The 18,851-nt window shown below is 42.4% G+C and overlaps 1 protein-coding gene across 3 annotated transcripts in view; it reads left to right on the top strand.

The window, feature by feature from the left end:
- LOC139381397 (tight junction-associated protein 1-like) overlaps positions 1-18,851 on the top strand; it is a 127,284-nt gene that overhangs the window by 98,283 nt on the left and 10,150 nt on the right. For 2 of the 3 annotated variants that reach the window (XM_071124896.1, XM_071124897.1), the window contains 4 exons: positions 3,035-3,101; positions 8,759-8,788; positions 10,797-10,904; positions 11,083-11,166. In XM_071124896.1, coding sequence (XP_070980997.1) covers positions 3,035-3,101; positions 8,759-8,788; positions 10,797-10,904; positions 11,083-11,166 — 289 coding nt within the window. The remainder of the gene's footprint in view (positions 1-3,034; positions 3,102-8,758; positions 8,789-10,796; positions 10,905-11,082; positions 11,167-18,851) is intronic. The other variant, XM_071124898.1, reaches the window with a different exon arrangement.

The following is an 18,851-nucleotide window of genomic DNA, read 5'->3' as shown; positions in this document are numbered from 1 at the left end:
AGCAAAATATTTAGGCGCTTTATGCGAGTAAAATTGTAGCGCTGTAGAGCCCTGCTTAGGAAACTAAAACTCCATCAGAGGCAGGACACAGGTCTGCAGCTAATGCTGGTTAACAGAACTTGGAAGGAAAACCATTTCCCGATTTGGTGTCGGGTGATAATGTTTGCCATTCTGTTTCTTATGCACAAGATGTCTTTTTAAATCGTAAAATATGTTGCCTCCATTTGAAATATTTTCCAATACATTTCCCATATCTTTCTTTATATGTAAATGTGCCATTTTGTTTTTATTTTGCGGTCAACAAGTATATGGAAAAACAGCTTTGTCATTTACTGTTCATATGCACATAGAAATGGTTTTGCTCTGGGGTGCAGTAATGTAAAAAATGCACATGTTTAAGTCAAGATTCCAGGAAAAAACTTAGGCTGCTTATTTTAAATCCCCTGTGTGTGTGTGTGTGTGTGTGTGTGTGGGTGTGTGTGTAATTCAAAAGCAATCATCCCAGTTTATCTCCAATCAAGAGGCGTCTCTTCCTGTTTTTTGGTCAGAGCAGCCAGTCACTTTCAATTATCCCTGCAGTGTTTCCATCATAAATCGGAGCATGAGGCTACATGCCTATGCGGGATGCGCTGGTCCATCTGTGTGTCCACACTAGGTGATCACACATTTCAATGCAGCCTCAGCAAAGGAAATGGTTGAATTGGATTACCGTTGTTTAATGAGTATGCTCCACTCTTATGTCCTATCTGATTATCACCGAGCAGCACACGGATGCTTTTAGAGATCACTCTGCATGGAAAAAAGGCTCTGGGAATGAGAAGCCAATTGTTGTATTTACGACTACAATTTTACCCAACCCAGGAGCAGCCTTCACATGTGAATTACTCTCTGAGGACTTGATTTAATTTGTTTACGGCAGCCAGACTATTCAATTCGACTTCTTGGTGGATCTATCAAGTGGCTTTAATTGCTCTGCCTATTTTCTGAATATCATCAGCTCAAAAATAAAATGAATCACTATCCTCTGAACACTGAAATACAGCGGGAGTTTACCACTGTGGTCTCGGTGGGAATCAGTGAGCTTTGCTCAAATGTGTTTATGAATTTTTGATTGGGACAAAGAGAGCGAAAATCATCGGTGGTGATTTGCAGTGAACACTTTTTAATTAGTGAGGAATGAGAAGGATGTGCCAGAGGGTAATAAGAAATGCTGGTGTTATTGAGGGGGAAATATGTCAGTCAACGCCAGGTGTTTTTGGAGTATGAATCCAATTGATACGCAACGGTAGCGCTCATACATACTGGACACTACAATAGCTTTAGTGTCATTGCATTAGGCTTGTAATCAGGGCAAGGTTACACCAGTGTGTGTGTCCTTATGCAATATTGTTTGATCGATGAATCAATCACTTGGCCAGTTGGCCCGGGAGAGGCAGTTGTTGTAACATGTCCACATCTGCATGGTCAAATGAGCACACAGTATGGCTCAGGGCAGAGAGAGGAGATGAGACTAACAGGCTAGAGAGGATGGCCCTGGTGCACGGTGCAGACCTCACTACCGGGGAAAGGATCACAAGCTGCTAGACTGTGGCCTTGTAATCTGTTCTCAATGGGAAGGGTGACGGGCAGAGTGCTTTGTGAGCATCATCGGTGTGTTTTTTTTTTTGACACTTCTATTGGATTTCAGATGTTGGATTTTCAGTCATAGTCCTGAATCATATGCTCCGGGGGTTCTGTGAGATGGGGTTTGAACCATACAAAGGTTAACAAAGGCAAAATTACTACAATTACTGTATTGACAGATTCGCAGGTTGGTATTTATTGTCGTGAAACTTTCCCTGGTGGCAGCTCTGCAGGAGGGTCACTAGCTGGCACAGCCACAAAGTCATAGAATCTGATTTGAAACATAACCTTAACCACACTGCTAACCATAATACCTAACCCGTAGCCAATTTTGACTTTGCAGCTGGCCCAACTAGCGGAAACCACTCAGCTCTACTTACAGGGAAAGATAAGAGACGATAAACGTCAATCTGTGAAAGATTCATTACACCTTTCAAATACTGATTTTCTAACATTTTTGGGGGGTGTTTCTTTGTTCAAAAAGTCTCACATGGAGTTGACGTGCACGTAATTTCTCATGAGTCACACTCACTGAAAGCAGTGTGCTTTAGTGCCCTGAACTTCCTGATTCCCAAACCTCTTTACTGTTGCCCACCATTACACATTGTGAGCGTGACTGATGGCGATTGTGCACCACCATTATCCTAATCAGGGGTTGTAAGCTATTTCTAGAGAACATGAACATCAATACCTGTACAGTACATGACTGCAGGGCCCATCTCATCCATTAAAAGCAAAACTATGTGTAGAATTGTTGCGTTGCCATTATAGCGCTTTGAATTTCTTCTGCATCATAATTGCATTCGCATAAAATCCACAACCTCTCATTTTAGAGTGGAATTTATCTAGCAAATTTAGGAGGCAGTGGATACAGTGGGAAAGTAATTGCCCTTGGCCCTATTGAAATGGGTTTAGTTCAGACTCCTCTCTCCCCTTTCCTCCCATCTCTCGTAATTTGTGCCGAATATCTAACCTGTTGGAAAAACTCTGACGGCGTCATTAAGTGCTCTGAGAAAATTCATACCGCTCTGCTGTTGAATGGAAATAAACCAAACTAAATGTACGGATATGTGACTGCCAAAAGAACAGTATGCGTACTTCAGGACGTGCCCATTTTCTGGTGCCTTATTGCAACAATAACTGTGGTCTCTATGGCCAGTCTCTTTTGATTTATTAGACAACGCATCATCTGAACTATGATGGGAGTTGATTGCATACTTTTTATTTTTTTAATATTTATTTTTTATAAAGTTGAAGTGTTTGAAGAGTACCGCAGTGCTAAGTTCCGTACCAGTGGGCTCATATCAGTCAGCAGCATACCATCTGTGGATTTTCCGATTTTAACCTTTCTATCTGTAGGCACTGCACACTATTAACTGAGACACATTCTGTTTTCTGCTCTTCTCCACAGACTGCAGAACAGCTACACTGCCTCCCAGCGGGCCAACCAAGACCTGGAGGAGAAGCTTCATGCCCTGGTAACCTTTCACCTCTTTTCAACTGTCCTCTGACCTGTTTATATATAGGTTCTCATTGGTCAATACCACATTGCATGTACTTCTGGTGACTACTTTTGAAAGGAAACCTTGATGCACAACTTGTACCATAAAGTTACATCTGCAGTTGCTACATAATATTTTTTAAATGTTTGAATGAGTGATATGTAGTCTCCACATCCATTTATGCACATAGGAATTAATGATATGTATCCATTGATTCTTTAAGAATATGACTTAGAAATGCCTCATTAGCTTAGTTCAACTGTCCTACCACATCAGAACCCCAACTATATGTTTGCATTACTCCAATGTTTGTAAACAAACCGTTTGGTCTGAAAAACATGGTTAAACTATATTTTTGATATCATGGATGGTCAGTCCTTCCATCCATAGCTCGGTCTATGAATTTGAGTGGGTACATTTCTCCAGCCCCATCCCTCAGCTTTGTCCCGAACAGGGGCAGGGAAATGGCTTTGTAATTGTTTAAACTGTTGATTGTCCTTTTAATTATTTAATCTCAAATTAACATTCACTCCATTTCTCAAAATATTAATTTTCCTTTTGACCTTACCCTGGTCAAACGTATTATGGAATTGCAAACACTGCAACTTCCAATTGCAGGTTTCTATGTCACTCAGTTTCCCAGTATACCAGGTCAGTGGATCTATTCTGTATTGGGGAAGAGTCTTTCCCATACAGCTGTGTATGTGTATCTTCTAAAGTGCACTCTCATGCCATTATCCCACACCTGTCAGCCATTTATGTTGCAGGATTTGTTTTTGGAAGATTCTGTGGTACAGAGTGCTGCAAGGGATTAGCACGGAGGGAATTGACTTAATTGCCAAATCATTCTATCACGCATGTCTCTGCCAGACCCCTTGGGAAATGGGAAGGTCCACAACTCTGCTATTCCCCGTTGCAGCACACCAGGGAAAACCTGTGCGCGCACGCTCCAAACTATGGAATTTATGTGCAAAAAGAGGGACAGTTGTACATCTTCCCACAATATCAAATCCCAGAGAGTCCCTTTAAACATGGTTAACTATGTATGATGCTTGTTATAGGTTTATCGGGAGATTCACAATATGACTCGCAAACCTACATAACAATCATGTATTCACATCATCATTGTTTCTCCACTAACATCAATCATGTATTAAATATCAGGACATAAAGTATGTGTCGATGTTAGATGTGCGCTGCTGTCCCCAAATGTCTGATGGTTGTTTGATTAGCCTCTCAATTCAATTGAAATGTGCTTTATTGGGATGACATACTGATACGTATTGCCAAAGCACAATGTTACAATAGAACTAGTCATTAACAATTGAAAATAAAAAATCAGGTCAAGGAAATCAACAGAATAATACTAACAATGTTAATTGGGAGGGGTGGGGGGAGAGTATTTGTGTGTGTGTGTGTGTGTGGTTGGGTGGTATTTGTGTGCATACTTTATGTCCATTCTTTCCAATCACATTGTCAAAGAAAACGTGCCCCCTAGCACAGACTGACACAGTTGAAGTCGGAAGTTTACATACACTTAGGTTGGAGTCATTCAAACTCGTTTTTCAACCACTTCACAAATTTCTTGTTAACAAACTATAGTTTTGGCAAGTTGGTTAGGACATCTACTTTGCATGACACATGTCCTTTTTCCAACAATTGTTTACAGACAGATTATTTCACTTATAATTCACTGTATCACAATTCCATTGGGTCAGAAGTTTACATACACTAAGTTGACTGTTCCTTCAAACAGCTTGGAAAATTCCAGAAAATGATATCATGGCTTTAGAAGCTTCCGATAGGCTAATTGACATCATTTGAGTCAATTGGAGGTGTACATGTGGATGTATTTCAAAGCCGACCTTCAAACACAGTGCCTCTTTGCTTGACATCATGGGAAAATCAAAAGAAATCAGCCAAGACCTCCACAAGTCTGGTTTATCCTTGGGAGCAATTTCCAAATGCCTGAAGGTACCACATTCATCTGTACAAACAATAGAGTGCAAGTATAAACACCATGGCAGCATCATGTTGTGGGGATGCTTTCCTGCAGGAGGGACTGGTGCACTTCACAAAATAGATGGCATCATGAGGTAGGAAAAGTATGTGTATATATTGAAGCAACATCTCAAGACATCAGCTATAGCTTGGTCGCAAATGGGTCTTCCTAATGGACAATGACCCCAAGCACACTTCCAAAGTTGTGGCAAAATGGCTTAAGGACAACAAAGTCAAGGTATTGGAGTGGCCATCACAAAGCCCTGACCTCAATCCCATAGAAAATGTGTGGGAAGAAGTGAAAAGGTGTGTGCGAGCAAGAAGGCCTACAAACCTGACTCGGTTACACCAGCTCTGTCAGGATGAATGGGCCAAAATTCACCCAACTTATTGTGGAAGGCTACCTGAAACGTTTGACCCAAATTAAACAATTAAAAGGCAATGCTACCAAATAATAATTGAGTGTATGTAAACTTCTGACCCACTGGGAATGTGATGAAAGAACTAAAAGCTTGTTATGGAAAGCCTTAATGTAATCTAAGCTTCGGCTTGTGCGCAGCCGCGCACTTCCTCCAGGACTGCCATGCGGAGACGCAGTAGATTGAACTTCACTGACTTCGCCCATTCATTTGCACTATATAGATCAACTTTTTTTCTGTGCCTGAATCAACATTACAGTGCATTCGGAAAGTATTCAGACCCCTTGATTTTTCCCACATTTTGTTACGTTACAACCTTATTCTACAATGGATAAAATGTATTTTTTTACTCATCAGTCTACACACAGTAGTGTGAAAAGTGGAGAGTATTTTTTTTGAAATTTTTGAAGAAAAAATAATAATAATTAAGCGTAAGTATTCAGACCCTTTGCTATGAGACTCGAAATTCAGCTCAGGTGCATCCTGTTTCTATTGATCATCCTTGAGATGTTTCTACAACTTGGAGTACACTTGTGGTAAATTCAATTGATTGAACATGATTTGGAAAGGCACACATCTGTCTATATAAGGTCACACAGTTGACAGTGCATATCAGAGCAAAAACCAAGCCATAAGGTGGAAGGAATTGTCCGTAGAGCTCTGAGACTGGATTGTGTCGAGGCACAGATCTGGGGAAGGGTACCAAAACATTTCTGCAGGATGGAAGGTCCCCAAGAACACGGTGGCCTCCATCATTCTTACATGGGAGAAGTTTGGAACCACCAAGACTCTTCCTAGAGCTGGCCAAACTGAGCAATCGGGGAGAAGGGTCTTTGTCAGGGAGGTGACCAAGAACCCGATGGTTCCTCTGTGGAGATGGGAGAACCTTCCAGAAGGACAATCACCTCTGCAGCACTCCACCAATCAGGCCTTTATGACGGAAGGGTCTGAATACTTATGTAAAATGTGATATTTCAGCTTTGTATTTTTTTTAATACATTTGCAAAAATGTCAACCTGTTTTTGCTCTGGCATTATAGGGTATTGTGTGTAGATTGATGTTGGGGGAAAACGATGTAATCGATTTTAGAATAAGGCTGTAATGTGGAAAAAGTCAAGGGGTCTGAATACTTTCCAACTACACTAGACACTGAAGTAGCTTACCAAGACGACACTAAATGTTCCTGAGTGGCCTAGTTACAGTTTTGACTTAAACCAGGACAATGACCCAACACACCTCCAGGCTGTGTAAGGGATATTTGACCAAGGAGAGTGATGGAGTGCTGCATCAGATGACCTGGCCTCCACAATCACCCGACCTCAATCCAATTGAGATGGTTTGGAATGAGTTGGACTGCAGAGTGAAGGAAAAGCGGCCAACAAGTACTCAGCATATGTGGGAACTCCTTCAAGACTGTTGGGAAATCATTCCTCATGAAGCTGGTTGAGAAAATGCCAAGAGTGTGCAAAGCTGTCATCAAGGCAAAGAGTGGCTACTTGGAAGAGTCTCTAAAATATGCTTAGATTTTTTAAAACACATTTTTGGTTACTACTTGATTCCATATGTGTTGTTTCATAGTTTTGATATCTTCTCTATTATTCCACAATGTAGAAAATAGCTAAAATAAAGAAAAACCCTTGAATGACTAGGTATATCCTGTATATACACTAAGTAGTGGCCAGTTTATTATGTACACCACCCCGTTCACGAACATAGTTTGCTCCTACAGGCAGTGAGTCACATGGCCGTGGCTTGCTGTATAAAGCAGGCAGACCGGTCTCCTGGGCTTTTCATGAACGACAGTGTCTAGTCTTTACTGAGAATGGTATGACAAACATCCAGTCAGCGTCAGTCCTGTGGGCGAAAATAGCTTGTTGATGAGAGGTCGAAGGAGAATGGCAAGCTGACAGGCAGGCCACAAATAGTCATATAACGGCACAGTACAACAGTGTGAAACGGCATCTCAGAACGCACAACTTGTCACAGATGAGCTATTGCAGCAAGAAGAAGCTACTCCAGTGGGCACGCGATCACCAACACTGGACAATTGAGGAGTGGAAAAACATTGTCTCGTCCGACAAATCCCGGTTCCTGTTGCGTCATGCTGGTGACAAAATCAGAATTTGGCGAAGTGGCATGAGTTTATGGCCCCATCCAGCCTGATGTCAACGGTACAGGCTGGTATCAGTGGCGTAATGGTGTGGGGAATGTTTTCCTAGGTCCTTTCATACCAATTGAGCAACATTTCCATACCTGAAGAATTCAGGCTGTTCTGGAGGCAAAGGAGGGTTCGACCCGGTACTAGATGGGTGTACCTAATAAACTGGCATCGGAGTGTATATAGCTGTGATCCTTTGCTGGTGACTGTCATATAGTCCGCTGTCCCCTCTGATAGCTGTGTGACAATCAAAGTCAAGCTGCACTGTGTTACTAGGGAAAGACCAACTATGTTGCTGTGAAACTGCCAACTCTCTGCATGGCATGTGATCTGAGTACAACTACAAGCAGTTTCCCTTGACTGCCCGTTAACCAGAGGCTAGCCCTCCCAGAATGGATTCACACCACATAGGCCTATTTACTGTTGTATTATCTACCAATATTTTACTGTATGATTTTAGTCCAGCCCTGCTGTCAGTGTAGAAGAGGTAAATTTAGCAAAATAGATGATAGAGGATGAATGGGCTGGTCAGAGCTTTGTGGATGGGACGTGTGGGGGGGGGGGGGGGATCTCTTTTCACCGGCCAGAGGATTACTCTGCCCAAAACATGCTCTGTCCCCACACTCACTCGGTCAAAGGTGGCCTTTAGCCAGGGGATGGGCAATTGAAAGAATGTCTGTTTTGTATTGCAGGCTTAAAATCATTATTTTTGTGTGGAGCCTGAATTGATGATATTTCGCAGTTCTTTTTAGAGGTCTATTGATAGTGTGTTTGGGAATAGGCTTGTGAACGGACCACTGTCGAACAGTTGAGGCCCTAAATTGCATGCCTTATTTCAACAAATTTTGACGTGTTGCGGTAGAGGAGTTTGCAATCAGAAACCTTATTAGGCGATGAAGCACTGGCGATCTCGTGTAAAAGAAGAGACCAAAATGTTCTGTCTTGTTGTCTTCGTTCTCACCAGCAGTCTGTCTTGTTTTTTTTTCTGTCTTTCTCTCATTCTCTTCCTCTCTCTCCTCATGCTGCCGATTCGTGACGGGCTGTCTCATCATCAGGCTGCAATCAGTCAAACCTGGGTCTACGCAGTTGCGTTATCATTATTTTTCTCTCCCGACTACCTCCCCCATCACCCCCCTCCGATCATTTATTACTGTTGTCATTTTCATTACTGCTCTGCTTGTTGTTTCTGAATAAGAAGTCTCTCCATCCTCCTGTCTTGTCCTTGCAAACTGCTCTAGATGTCCCCCAGTAGATCATCCTGTCTGTAGCGCTGCTATGGGGGTTGAGGTTGGGGGGAAATAATGTGTTTCTCTAGGTGTGCCTAGTGGCTGAAACTTTACTTTTCTAGTCTCAAGTCCCCCACCTCTCTATATATCCCCTTTTTGAGTTACCGTAGGCTTGTTATGCGCTGCTGCACAAGTGCTGTAGTAGAGATCACTAAGGTGTTTTATGGCCGTGTCTTTGCCCAGTTGAGCTGCGTCTCTGCATCACAATGAGGCGCTGACTGGCTTCTTTCTGTGTGCTTTTATTTATTTATTTTTCTCCTCAGACTCTCCAGTTGAGAATATACCGTACAGATAATTGGTTCATTTTTGACATGGCAAGCAATGGAGCAGGAGCTACAGTCTGGGTCTCATTCTGTGTAAATGTCTCACAGTAACTCCCTTTCTCACTGATTCTCTATCCTCTCTTCAAGCAGGTGTGATTTAATGTTAGTGACTATACCCTGTCCCTTGGTGAGGATTTGGATCTGAAACAACCGGACAGAGCTCCGTGCCGGCTTCAGTTAACATCCAGTAAATGTACAATATGTCAGATATAAGCTGCAGGTAGTGCCCCCCGAACAGAACAGCAAGCCTTATCAGGGTGGCGCTCGGCTGGTGGGTTTACAGGGTGTCGGTGCAGGTCCAAGCCACTCGCAGTGGGCTCGCTGGAGGCTCTAATAAACCTGCAGTGAATATTAATGTATTCCAATTCTTGAACAATCTGGACCTGCTCTCGCTTACAAGCACAAACGCGCTACACGTGCAGGGGTCACAGAATCTGGATCCGCACTCTTAATTGGTTTGGAAGTTCTCCAGCTCGGGTTTGGGGATCATTTGCTGCGAGAGAATGTTCAGAAGCCCAGAGAAAACCGGCGGTTTGAAATGGGGAAATCTTCTGTTGTTAACTCAACTTGACAGGTGTATTGCACATATAGTGTGAGGTCCCTACTGTACCAAGCACAATTTGTAGGCTAAATCTTCCTTAAAGGATAGTCACTACAGCTACTCAGGACCACAGGCTTTTCCTGTGGTACCTCTGAAATCAGAGACATCTTTTTATATTAGAGAATCCCTTAAATCCTGATTTGAAGCTACAGAGTATTTGATCAATTGTTGCCTGTCATGGCCCTTGCGTAATCTACCAATCACTCACCTAACTGTATGATAACTGAAGCGATTCACTAGCCCTCTAAAAAATACAATTGACATGTCACCTTCCCAGGTGTTTTTTTGAAGTTATCGGTTGTTTTTCCCCTAACATATTGCATGGGTGAGTAGGAGAGGGAGTAACTATATATTAGGGGGACTCGGCACAGACTCAGACCCAGAGTCATTTGAGTTCACACTGTGTTACTTCATAATGTGCTATCGATCTGTTTATATAGGACACGTCCTGCGCCTGTGTGTTTTTTGTTCTCGAACCACACTGCTGAGCTGAGTGGAGAACAAAAGCAGCAGCCTCTATCTCTGTGCTGCTGTGTCAGCTAGCGGAGAGGATGAAGGAGGAGACATGCTTTAACTTTAATCAATGAGGAAATCACTCCTCGTGTACTTCAGAGGAGGCCGGTGGGTGGAGCCATAAAAGGACGGCGTCATTGTAATGGCCGAAATGGAATCAAATCGAACCGAGTCAAGCGTGTGGTTCCCATGCGTTTGGTCTGTTTTGATACCGTTCCATTTATTCCATTACAATGAGCCCGTCCTCCTATAGCTCCTCCCACCAGCCGCCTCTGGTGTACTTACTCAGACAGAGAGTCCAGCAGCTAGTGCACCGCTAGCATGTTAGCACGGCTAACATTATTCTCCTCTCCCTATTCTCTTTCTGCAGCTCCGTAAAGTGGAGAGGGACAAGAAGACAATGGACCAGGAGATAGTGGAGCTCACCAACAAACTCCTGGACGCCAAGAACACCATCGACAAGCTGGAGGAGTTGAACGTGGGTGTTATCTCACTGTCCCTCTTTGAGTTATCACATACCAGATATTAAGTTGTGTATAATGTAGGACCACAGTGTGTGGCAAGATTACGACATTGAGCAGATCAAACACACCGTTCTGCGGATAAAGTGTGAGTGTTGTGTGAGAAATGGCCTTGTTGATTCTTCTCCCTGACAGGAGCGCTATCGGCAAGATTGCAATTTGGCCGTGCAGCTGTTGAAGTGCAATAAGTCCCATTTCAGAAACCACAAGTTTGCAGATGTAAGTACAGCGCTGATCGTTTAGTGGAAATGATTGAGGCTTGTATATAAAACGTATTCCACTTGTCACAGTGGCATTGTTGGAGCTTGAATGTGTTTTGCACTCCGTAGTGACACTCTTGGATGTGGGAGAGGGGAGAAATGGGGAGAGAGCGGTCGCCTGGGTGATTTTTAAAAAAGGCTGCGGAGCTCTTCACATGTTTTGTCTGACCCTGGCGTCCGAGAGGATGAGGCAAAGAGAAAATCAAAGAGAATCGAAAGAGGATATATTTTTTTTTTTTTAAAGCTGAGGTTTGCCTGCCCACTTTATCACAGCTTGTGTGTGTGTTTGAGTGTTGTACATCATAGCATTGATTGCCCATGTGTGTACAATACAGTGCATTCGGAAAGTATTCAGACATCTAGACTTTTTCCACATTTTGTTACATTACAGCCTTACTCTAAAATGGATTTTTTTTTAAATGTTTCTCTGATCATTCTACACACATACTACCCCATAATAAAAAAGCAACAAATGTGCAAATATATTCAAAATAAACATTTACATAATTATTCAGACCCTTTACTCAGTACTTTGATGACGCACCTTTGGCAGTGATTACAGCCTCAAGTCTTCTTGGGTATGACGCTACAAGGTTGGCAGACCTGTATTTGGGGAGTTTCCCCCATATTTCTCTGCAGATCCTCTTAAGCTCTGTCAGGTTGGATGGGGAGTTTCACTGAACAGCTATTTTCAGGTCTCTCCAGAGAAGTTCGATCGGGTTCAAGTCCGGGCTTTGGCTGGGCCACTCTAGGACATTCAGAGACTTGTCCCGAAGCCACTCCTGCATTGTCTTGGCTGTGTGCTTAGGGTCGTTGTCCTGTTGGAAGGTGAACCTTCTCCCCAGTCTGAGGTTCTGAGCACTCTGCAGCAGGTTTTCATCAAGGATCTCTCTGTACTTTGCTCCGTTAATCTTGGGCTATCGAATTGCATAAAGGTCTAAGGCACTGAATCTCAGTGCTAGAGGCGTCACTATAGACCCCAATTTGATTCCAGGCTGTATCACAACTGGCCGTGATTGGGAGTCCCATAGGGCGGCGCACAATTGGCCCAGCATCGTTAGGGTTTGGCCGGGATAGGTCATTGTAAATAATAATTTGTTCTTAACCGACTTGCGTAGTTAAATAAAGGTTCAATAAAAAATAACTTATCTTTCTCTCGATCCTGACTAGTGTCCCAGTCCATGCCGCTGAAAAACATCCCCACAGCATGATGCTGCCACCACCATGCTTCACCGTAGGGATGGTGCCATGTTTCCTCCAGATGTGACGCTTGGCATTCAGGCCAAAGAGTTCAATCTTGGTTTCATCAGACCAGTAAATTCTCATGGACTGAGAGACCTTAAGGTGCCTTTTGGCAAACTCCAAGCGGGCTGTCCTGTGCCTTTTACTGAGGGGTGGCTTCCGTCTGGCCACTCTACCATAAAGGCCTGATTGGTGGAGTGCTGCAGAGATGGTTGTCCTTTTGGAAGGTTCTCCCATCTCCACAGAGGAACTCGAGAGCTCAGTCAGTGACCATCGGGTTCTTGGTCACCACCCTGACCAAGGCCCTTCTCCCCTGATTGCTCAGGTTGGCTGGGCGGCCAGCTCTAGGAAGAGTTGGTTGTTCCAGACTTCTTCCATTTAAGAATGATGGAGGCCACAATGTTCTTGGGGACATTTAAGGCTGCAGAAATGTTTGTTACCCAGATCTGTTTCTCGACTCAATCCTGTCCCGGAGCTCTACGGACAATTCCTTTTGACCTCATGGCAAGGTTTTTGCTCTGACATGCACTGTCAACTGTGGGACCTTTTATATAGACAGTTGTGTGCCTTTCCAAATCATGTCCAATTAATTGAATTTACCAAAGGTGGACTCCAAGTTATAGAAACATCTCAAGGATGATCAATGGAAACAGGATGCACCTGAGCTCAATTTCAAGTCTCATAGCAAAGGGTCTGAATACTGGTAAATAAGGTATTTTTCTTTATACATTTTTGCACATTTATCCTCATTTTTAAACTGTTTTTGCTTTGTCATTGTGGTGTTTTGTTTAGATTGAGGTAAACATTTATTCTATCCATTTTAGAGTAAGGCTTTAACGTAACAAAATGTGGAAAAAGGGAAGGATTCTGAATACTTTCCGAGACTTTCTTAGTCTGGAACTGCTATTGAAAGCAATGATGTCAGCAAAACTCGAAGCACCCCTCTCTCTGTTCCCTTCTCTGGGTGAGATTTTCTGGTTGAGATCAAGAGCTACGGAGTTCAGAGCCTACTGGGTAATCAATACATCAGCAAACAAAGGACTTGAAGTCAGTATGATTAAAGAAATCAATCGAAACCAAAGTGTTGTGCTATGACCAAGTCTCTTCAATTTAAATGTTTTTCCTCAAGTGTAAAATCCATTTGATTATTTTTTTCTCCCCTAATTTCACTCCCTAAGACTCGATTAAAAGAAAATGTTTTCGCTACGTGCCAATTGTTTTGAACAATGCCATTACGAAGTTCAACACGGATTATGAAGGACGAGGCTCCTCTGGGCATCACTTCCATAACCAACAAATATTTGAAGTTTTACTGAGTATGTTTACATGCACACTAATATATCAATATTAAATAGATTATGGCAGTAGGCAGATTATGGAATAGTCGTGTAAACACCTTACTCTACTTAATCGGCGTAAGGTCAAAATCGAAGTAAGCATACGCTGATTAAAACACCTGGTTTTCTCAGCAATCTTTCAAATTATTAGGAGATCCATACACCTTGATCAGCGTTCCAGCTGTGTATTTGATCAGAGCATGTGCTAGCACCAGCCCAGTGAGCCTCCCTCCTTTTTAATGTGAGTTTAGTGAATTCGTAAACAACTGAAAAGTATGTGTAGTAGAAGTAGTAATCACATACAAACTTCATATGTGACCGACCGGCTCAATTTGGTCTTATGTAGTAGAATTTGAAATGGTCTTTTTTACATAAAAATAGACAGTATCATACACTGTAGTTGAGAAACAATGGGAAAGTAATTTTTCTTTGAAAGTTGATCAACTTGTAACCATACTTTTGAGAAAATGGCCCTTGAATATTCTGGTACACCTACTGGAGAGCTCTTATTTGTCTACACCCATTCAGCATCGTTCACACCCTCTTAAACCCATCTCTTTAAGGATTCACATGTGAGGCCATGTGGTAAATACACGCTATATCAAATAAAATATTTGTTACATGCATAGGATAAAGGTGTAAACGTTACAGTGAAGTGGTTACTTGCATAGTAGCAATATCAAAAACATAAAGTGTCCAGATAAAAATATTTAATAAATATTTTATCATTATTAGATGATGCTTAATCGACACACTTGTCTAAATTGATGGGTCATGTGAAGGAAATGATATAACCACGCCCCAGCTACATCTAGCTAAATGGATGGGTCACTGTTGTCTAGACATGTGTTCATGAAATACAATAGATGGCCGTAATCATACCTGGCGAATTTGATGGGTCATGTAATAATCTGGCCGAAGTGGAGTCTCTTGTTTAGACATGTAGCTAGCTGGCTAAACAATGAACCGGCATAATCCCAACTCATACTATTACCAATACAAACATTGTCATAGCTGAAGTACGAATCTGCAGGTAGCTAAAGCTAACAAACTGGGTTCAATGTTAGCTAGCTAACATTAGGCTATAACTAGCAATGCAAATGGATTTCTGATTCTAATAATATTACTACATAGATCATACACATGACTTTAGCTAGCGAGCCAACATTTGCTAGCTAACTACAGTACGCTTTAACTTTCTGACAAAATTAGAAACTTCTCAATGTAGCTAGACTCGGAAGTTTACATACACTTAGGTTGGAGTCATTAAAACTTGTTTTTCAACCACTCCACAAATTTCTTGTTTACAAACTATAGTTTTTACAAGTTGGTTAGGACATCCACTTTGTGCATGACACAAGTCATTTTTCCAACAATTGTTTACAGAGAGATTATTTCACTTATTCACTATCACAATTCCAGTAGGTCAGAAGTTTACATACACTTAGTTGACTGTGCCTTTAATCAGCTTGGAAAATTCCAGAAAATTATGTCATGGCTTTAGAAGCTTCTGATAAGCTAAATGACATCATTTGAGTCAATTGGAGGTGTACCTGTGGATGTATTTCAAGGCCTGCCTACAAACTCAGTGCCTCTTTGCTTGACATCATGGGAAAATCAAAAGAAATCACCCAAGACCTCAGAAAAAAACTGTAGACCTCCACAAGTCTGGTTCATCCTTGGGAGCAATTTCCAAATGCCTTAAGGTACCACGTTCATCTGTACAAACAGTATGCAAGTATAAACACTATGGGACCACGCAGCCGTCATACCGCTTAGGAAGGAGACGCATTCTGTCTCCTAGAGTTGATGCGAAAAGTGCAAATCAATTCCAGAACAACAGCAAAAGGACCTTGTGAAGATGCTGGAGGAAAGGTACAAAAGTATCTATATCCACAGTAAAACGAGTCCTATATCCACAACCTGAAAGACCGCTCAGCAAGGAAGAAGCCACTGCTCCGAAACCGCCATAAAAAAGCCAGACTACGGTTTGCAACTGCACATGGAGACAAAGATTGTACTTTTTGGAGAAATGTCCTCTGGTCTGATGAATCAACAATATAACTGTTTGGCCATAATGACCATCATTATGTTTGGAGGAAAAAGGGGGAGGCTTGCAAGCCTAAGAACACCATCCCAACCGTGTAGCACAGGGATGGGAGCATCTCATGTTGCGGGGGTGCTTTGCTGCAGGAGGGACTGGTGCACTTCACAAAATAGATAGCATCATGAGGAGGGGATTTATGTGGATATATTGAAGCAAAATCTCAAGACATCAGTCAGGAAGTTAAAGCTTGGTCGCAAATGGGTCTTCCAAATGGACAATGACACCAAGCATACTTCCAAAATTGTGGCAAAATGGCTTAAGGACAACAAAGTCAAGCTATTGGAGTGGCCATCACAAAGCCCTGACCTCAATCCGATAGAACATTTGTGGGCAGACCTGAAAAAGTGCATGCGAGCAAGGAGGCCTACAAACCTGACTCAGTTACACTAGCTCTGTCAGGAGGAATGGGCCAAAATTCACCCTACTTATTGTGAAAAAGAACAAATGTTCTTCGGATTGAGGTCAGGGCTTTGTGATGGCCACTCCAATAGCTTGACTTTGGAAGCTTTGGACTGGAAGCTTGTGGAAGGCTACATGAAATGTTTGACCCAAGTTAAACAATTTAAAGGCAATGCTACCAAATACTAATTGAGTGTATGTAACCTTCTGACCCACTGGGAATGTGATGAAATAAATAAAAGCTGAAATAAATCACTCTACTATTATTCTGACATTTCACATTCTTAAAATAAAGTGGTGATCCTAACTGACCTAAAACAGGGAATTTTTATTAGGATTTAATGTCAGGAAGTGTGAAAAACTGAGTTTAAATGTTTGGCCAAGGTGTATGTAAACTTCCGACTTCAACTGTACATGGATGAACGCTTCACGGCATACTGGAACCATTTAACTTTGTAGCTACATCTTGTTTGTCACTTCGGTTCACACTGACCGTGGAATGTGTGCAGAAAGTATCCCATGACTTTTTCTACTTGATCTGTCGATAGCGCCGGCTAAATTCAGGGCAACAATATTGAGAAAAGTAGCAAAACTTTTGTAGTTCTCGATGGCTAACGTTAGATCTTTCAAAAATGGAGCGGTAGAAAGGACTGTCAACACATACTGAACAGCATGCTACATGACAGACCAATTGTTTTTCTTGCAAAGCATGTAAACATTTTTATCGAACTATTATATTTATCTTACTATCCACAAAAATAGCATTAGTGTGCATTTAACCGTACTCAATGTCACATGCACAAGTACAGTGAAATGCCTTTTTTGCAAAGCTCTAAACCCAACGATGCAGTAATTAATAACAATGTAATACTAAAAATAACATAAGGTAGAACGAAAACACACAAGCGTTAAGAAGAACATGAAGCAAGCGTACTATGTACAGAGTCAGTCTGTTCCATATTTACAATGTGCAGGGATACTGGAGTGATAAAGTGGACATGTATAGGTAAGGTTACTAGGCGTCAGGATATGATAAAAAAGAGTTGCAGCAGCGTATATGATGAGTGTGTGTGTGTGTGTGTGTGTGGAGTCAGTATAACTCCATGAGTGTGTGTGTGTGTGTGTGTGAGCAAATGATGAAGTGAGTGTTTGTGTGCTGAAGTGTTTAGGGTCCTGTGAGTGTGCATAGAGAGAGTGCGAAAATAAGGGTTATCGTTTCTGTAGCCATTTTGTTAGATATTTAGTTATGTATTTAGCTGTCTTATAGCATGGGGATACAAGCTGTTCAGGAGCCTGTTTGTGTCAGACTTGATGCACCAGTACTGCTTGCCGTGCAGATGCGGAGAGAACACTCTGTGGCTTGGGTTGCTGGAGTCTTTAGCTGTTCCGTGCCTTCCTTTCACACCGGCTGATATAGAGGTCCTGGATGGCAGGGAGCTTGGACCCAGTGATGTACCGGGTTGTCCGCACCACCCTCTATAGCGCCATGCTATCGATGGCAGTGCTATTGCCATACCAAGCTGTCATGTCGCCTGTCAAGATTCTCTGTGGTACAGCTGTTTAACTTTTTGGGACCCATGCAAAACCTTTTCGACCTCCTGAGGGGGAAGAGGCGCTGTCGCACCTTCACGACTGTGCGTGTGTGTGGACCATTTTAAGTCCTTAGTGATTTGGACACCGAGGTACTTGAAGAAACTGGGATGATTGAGTTGGTGCCATAACCAGCCTCTCAAAGCACTTCATGATTACAGATGTGAGTGCTACAGGGTGGTTGGTACTCATTGTGGCATGAAGCCTTAGAGCATTTGTCTGGTAGAGAAGCATCATTGGGCAGCTTGGTCTTCCTTTGTTATCCGTAATGGACTGTAGCCCCTGCCACATGCAGCAGGCATTGGAGCCTGTGTAGTATGATTTCACCTCCTATATTGTCCTTTTGTTTGTTTTAATGACTCTGCAGACGTCATAGCCGGACTTCTTGTTCTTGTCCTCATCCGTAGCCTCAGGGTTGTCTGCGATAGCCCTGTGTGCAGTAGCCCTGTCCATTAGCGCCAACCTCCGTGTTAATCCAGGGCTTTTGATTGGGGAAGCAGCGAACCTTCACTGTGGGGACAACGCCGCCGATTAATTTCCTAATGATGTCGGTGGCAGGTGGTTAGTTCGTCAAAGTTATCGGCGGAGTCTCGAAACATATTCCAATCAGCGCTTAGAAAGCAGTCCTGTAGCAAAATCTCTGATTCTGGTGACCATTTCTCACCTGAGCGGGTCACTGGTGCTTCCTGTTTGAGCTTCTGATGTAAACAGGAAGCAGGAGTACAGAGTTATGATCTGATTTGCCGAATGACGGCCGAGAGAGGGCCTTGTATTCTTGCTTGTGGGTAGTATAACAGTGGTCTAGGACTTAATCGCCCTAGAGGTGAAGAATACTTTTAATTGGAAGTTGGGCATCACATGTTAAACATTGCTGTCAATACTATCATGTTGGTTGTAAGAAATGAACAACTAGTGCTTATGTCTGGATACACTTGATTTGCAGTTAAGATTTGAATTACATTTCAAATG

Source organism: Oncorhynchus clarkii, chromosome 23 (assembly GCF_045791955.1).
Source record: "Oncorhynchus clarkii lewisi isolate Uvic-CL-2024 chromosome 23, UVic_Ocla_1.0, whole genome shotgun sequence".
Lineage (NCBI taxonomy): Eukaryota > Metazoa > Chordata > Actinopteri > Salmoniformes > Salmonidae > Oncorhynchus > Oncorhynchus clarkii.
Note: the sequence above shows the minus strand (reverse complement) of the source record. Positions and strands in the feature narration are given on the sequence as shown.